The sequence below is a fragment of the Myotis brandtii genome, unplaced genomic scaffold (genome assembly GCF_000412655.1).
Source record: "Myotis brandtii unplaced genomic scaffold, ASM41265v1 scaffold532, whole genome shotgun sequence".
In the NCBI taxonomy this organism is placed as follows: Eukaryota; Metazoa; Chordata; class Mammalia; order Chiroptera; family Vespertilionidae; genus Myotis; species Myotis brandtii.
The window spans coordinates 1,061,038-1,065,852 of record NW_005369955.1 but is presented as its reverse complement, the minus strand read 5'-3'; the positions used below and the strand labels follow the sequence as shown (position 1 = coordinate 1,065,852).

At 60.4% G+C, this 4,815-nt stretch overlaps 1 protein-coding gene across 1 annotated transcript in view; it reads right to left on the bottom strand.

The window, feature by feature from the left end:
- The window catches only part of COL22A1 (collagen, type XXII, alpha 1), a 127,911-nt gene that overhangs the window by 63,046 nt on the left and 60,050 nt on the right, over positions 1–4,815 (bottom strand). Inside the window, exon 25 of the mRNA XM_014549017.1 lies at positions 43–96. Coding sequence (XP_014404503.1) covers positions 43–96 — 54 coding nt within the window. The remainder of the gene's footprint in view (positions 1–42; positions 97–4,815) is intronic.

Here is a 4,815-nt window from a genome sequence, read left to right as displayed (position 1 = left end):
CCCCCACTCAGAGCCCAGTGAGAGGACAGCAGGGCCACCTACCGCGGGGCCTCCAGGACCAGGGGGGCCGGGGACACCGGGCGGTCCGGGGGGGCCCTGTGGAGAGAGCAGGAGGGTTAGGGGTGTGTGCAGCAGCAGCCCCCCCCCCGCCCCGTGACGCTGTCCTGTCCTGTGAGAGAAGATGGGGGAGGGGACATGGTGACAGGTGAGCTTCAGCCTTATTTGTAATGTCTTGTGTTTGAAGCAAAACAAAAACCAGAAAGAAAATATCTGAAGTAAAATTTATAACATGTTAACAGGTCCCCCTGGGGTAATGGGAGCAAACCTGCTACGTGAGTATTCTGCCGTACAGTTGAGCTACTCTGGCATTTAAAATAAATACACACGCACGGCATGTATGAATACACGCACGCACAGGCATGTATGAGTACACACACAGGCATGTATGAGTACACGCACAGGCATGTATGAATACACACACGCACATGTATGAATACACACGCACATGTATGAGTACACACACGCACACAGTGGGGCCACCCCCAAGGCCTCCCAGGACAGTGTTCTCAGGCCCGACCAGCATGGAGTCAGCCAGGGGGATGCGGGACCTGGTGGAGCCGCCCCCACCATGGCGATGGATCACAGCCCCACACACGTCCTGGGAGGCGACCTCGGCCTCAGGTTGCTCAGCATCCTCTCCAGATGCGCCCTGCCAGACCCTCCCTTCTCCAGTGTCTCCACCCCTGACATCCTCTCCAGTTCCCCAGGAGCAATGCTTCACGCCCCCCCACCCCCACGCTCAGGGCCAGCAGAACTGTGTGCATCTGACCCACGTGCCCCGAGGGCAGGGGTGCCTCTCGTTCCCTCTGCGTCTCCTCTCACACGTGACAACCCCAGGGCGTGCAGGGAGCAGGCGCTCAATCAAGGTTTGAACAAGTCCCCTGGACCCACTGGAGCTAAGGGGAGGGCTGTGCATCAGGGAACAGTCTCACGTCCCCACTAGAGGGCAGTAAACACTTAAAAATGGCAAAGGCCGCTGCTTCTGTGCAGTTCCCTGTGTCTCCCTCTGGGTGTGCACGTGAGTCAACAACAGGCCTAGAGAGGGGCCTGAACTTTTGGGGGGGGGCGTCTGGACCCGTCTCCCCTGAGCTCACTCTGGGGGCAGCGTCTCCCTTTCTCTGAAGACACTTGCTTTGAGCTGGAGCAACGGAGGAGGCAGACAGAGCCGGGCAGAAGGTGGCCGGGGCAGGTGTGAATACAGGGTCCCCCTAATGGATGAGGGGGGCAGAGGGCCCCAAAGAAGGTTCCCGGCCTCACCCCTATTGTCACTCAGCCACACGCACCCACATCCTGCTGGTAACAGGAGCCACCTTCCACCACCTTCCAGAAGCCCTGATCCAGGCGGCACTTTTCTTTCAACGTCACCTCTGGGGTCTCACAGCCCCTCAACCCACAGAGCAGGGCCAGGTCCCTTCTCCCGACACAGCCACCCTCTGCTGGCTCTTCGGGAGTTACTGTTTTCCCTCCTCGGTTTCCCCGGATGCGATGGCCCCGGGGAAGTTCTGTGCTGCCTCCCCTGGCGACTGTGGGGCAGCTCGGGACTCCTACCGCCTCCCTCCCTCCCTCCCTCCCTCATCTCCTGCAAAGGGCTGCAGGCTGCTGGCTGCGCCTCCCAGTTCACAGCAGGTTAGAGTAGACAGATCCATCATCTTCTCCGGAAAGTCACCCTCCCTGTGTGACAACAACGCACACTGAGGCCCAGAGAGGGCCAGGCCCCGCAGCCATCATCTCCGGTGGGGCCTGGAGAATCCCGGGGAGCTGGTCCTAAAAGCAGCTGCACGGGCCCCTGTGTGGCCCTGAGGCGCACCAGGGACGCGTCCGAGGGGCCCATGACTCTGGAAACACCCCCGGTGACTGTGTGGAGAGTCACCAGGTCCAGAGATTCCCCGTCTAGACGAACCCCATGGACCAGGAGGAGCAGAAAATGCACACACGCGCGCACACACGCACACCCGTCTCAGTGCCCGCTCCGCACGTCAGCTCCTGTCAGTCCTCACACCGAGGAAGAGCTGGGACTGGGAGTGAAAGGAACTGGTGGACAAAACTGCCTTCAGATCAGTGACCCTGGCCCCTTCTCCCTCCCAACCCCGCACTCCACCCTGTGAGGCGGCTGCACCGCTGGGGACCCTCCTATCACAGCCTGTCCCACCCCCCACAGTGTGTTCCGCATATGGAGTGGGTCATGAACAGGCTGGAGGGTGGAGCACCCCCCCTCCTGTGGGACCCGCAGTGCCTGGCTCACTGTGACGCACAGTGGGGAGCTGGCCACGGCTTGTTTGGTGCTGGGCGCTCAGATCAAGAGCAAAGGCCGACGCGGCAATTAACCTAACGGGTGCAGTCGCCGTTACAGAGGGAGAAGGTGCTGGAAGCAGGTGCAAATAGCTGCCAGAGTAGAGATTGCTCCCAGCAGGGCCACGGGGGGGGGGGGGGGGGGGGGGGGGGGGGGGCGAGTAGCCTGCAGAGTCCTTTGCAATGGACTGGAAGCTTCTTGCAAGTCCAGGTGGGAAACGCACGCGTGGGGGAGAGGAAACAGCAGCCAGGCTGCAGTGTCAGCCGTCTGCCCCCCAGAGACCCCTGGGCCTGCTCCGGGCCACACCTGCCTTCTGAGGGCCCAGCAGGGTGCACAGAGCAGAGGGAGCTCGGCCAGAGCAGCCCACGCCCCCTCCCATAAGGCCCCCCCTCCGGTAAGGCTGTCCCCTCCCATAAGGCTATCCCCTCCCATAAGGCTCCCCTCCCATAAGGCTGTCCCCTCTGGTAAGGCCACCCCCTCCCATAAGGCCGCCCCTCCCATAAGGCTGTCCCCTCCCATAAGGCCACCCCCTCCCATAAGGCTGTCCCCTCCCTAAGGCTGCGCCAGCCTCCTGGAGGTTAGCAGCACCTCGGTGCGGAGTGGAGCCCAAGGTCTGTTTTTGACTCAGCCCCTGGCGGCACGCCCGTCTCTGCTCCTTACTGACTCACAGCCCAGCCCAGGCAGGTCTCCCTCGGGGACACAGGGCGCCCTGCAAACACCTGCGAGTCCCCAGGGGCCCATCTCCAGGGAACCCGGCTGGCGTGAGGCCTTCGCCCTGCACAGGGTTTCCGACTGCGGGCAGATGCCCCGTCTGCTACGTCAGCCTTGGACTTAAAGATGATAAATTAGGTGGTTCTGAACTAAGACTATTGGACTATTCATAGCATTACTCGTGCTAGCAACGATTGCATAAAGAGATGGAAGAACCTGGCTTAAGGTGGTCAAATGCTGGGTCACCTCATGCCGCCCGAACGGACTTGGGCAAGGACGTCACTGCCCAGCGCCTCGGCCTCCCCCTCCACAGCCGGTGGGAGGCCCCTCCGCCGGCCCTGTGGTGGGATTCACGGGGGGAGGGAGGGGGCTGCGACCTGGCCCAGCACCTGGGCGGTTTCACAAACGTGGCTCCCTCTCTTCTGTTATTGATCCACACGTCTAAAACCGACTAATCTAATTATTAATGAGGGAGACAGATTAGCCAATAGACCCAAACGTTAACAACAAAGTAATGGCTCTTTTAATTATTACTAATGAAAACAGCTAACGGTGCTGCCTATTCATTAGCCAGCCAGCCGATTACCAGGGGAGCAGTATTTGATCTTTCCAAGGCGACAGCGACCCACCAGCTAGTTGATGCGATTAGCAGGGAGAGTGATGATGCATGAATGGCCGGTTAAGCGAATTATCATCGATAAGCCAATGGCAAGCAGTGATTCCTGCGAGCCAGCTGGTTCTGACTGGAGCAGATAAGGAGCCGGGGAGAATCTGGAGACGCGGGAACGAGGTGCGTAAATCAGCGGCACCCACGGTCCCCTGCGGCGTGGAAACATTTGCCTGTTGGGGGAGCTGATCATCATCTGCGAGGCCTCCCCTCGCACTGTGGCCCCTGAGACCACCCACGAGGGCTGCCCACCCCAGCGGGTTCTCTGTGGGGCCCAGGCCTGCAGGCCCACCCACCCTGGGCGCCTGCCCCTCGCCCGGCTGTGTCCCCACTGATCTGAGGGACTCCTGCGCGTCCACACGGCAGCACTGCCTCTGCAGACCTTGAGCAGACCAGACTCGGGCGTCCCTTCTCCCTAAGCGGCCGCCTGGATACAGAAGCTGCCACCTCGGCCTCATCAAATCAATGTGCACATTTACCTTAAACACCCTGCCCGGCCGGCCGGCTCAGGGGTTGAGCATCGACCCAGAAATCAGGAAGTCAGGGCTCGATTCCTGCTCAGGGCACATGTCTAGGCTGCAGGCTCAACCCCCAGTAGGGGGCGTGCAGGAGGCAGCCAATCAATGATGTTTCTCTCATCGATGTTTCATTCTCTCTTTCCCTCTCCCTCCTCTCTAAAAACCAATAAAAACATATTTAATTAATAAATAAACAAACACAACACCCTGGCAGTGAAGTTTCTCCTTTTCAAAAAGAGGCACCGTAACCATCGTACAGGCCCGGCCGCCGTGGGCTTCCTGCAGGCCCAGGCTGCGTGGGGCCCTGCGCCGGTGCCTTTAGATGCTAAACGGGACGCGCATTCTTCCCTCACGGCGGTTGTAAAGAACGCGCACGATTACCTGTGAGCGGTGAAAAGGAGTCTGCCCACAGCAGAAACAAGACACGTCCCGCCCTTCCCTCTTCTGGTCAGAGCAAACTGTTGCTGAGGTTCCGCCCTCCCGCCACCACCTGACCCGCCGCACACGGTGCCCGTGGGCCCTCATCCCGCACCCCTCCCTATGACTCCACCGTTCCCCCTCCTCCTAGC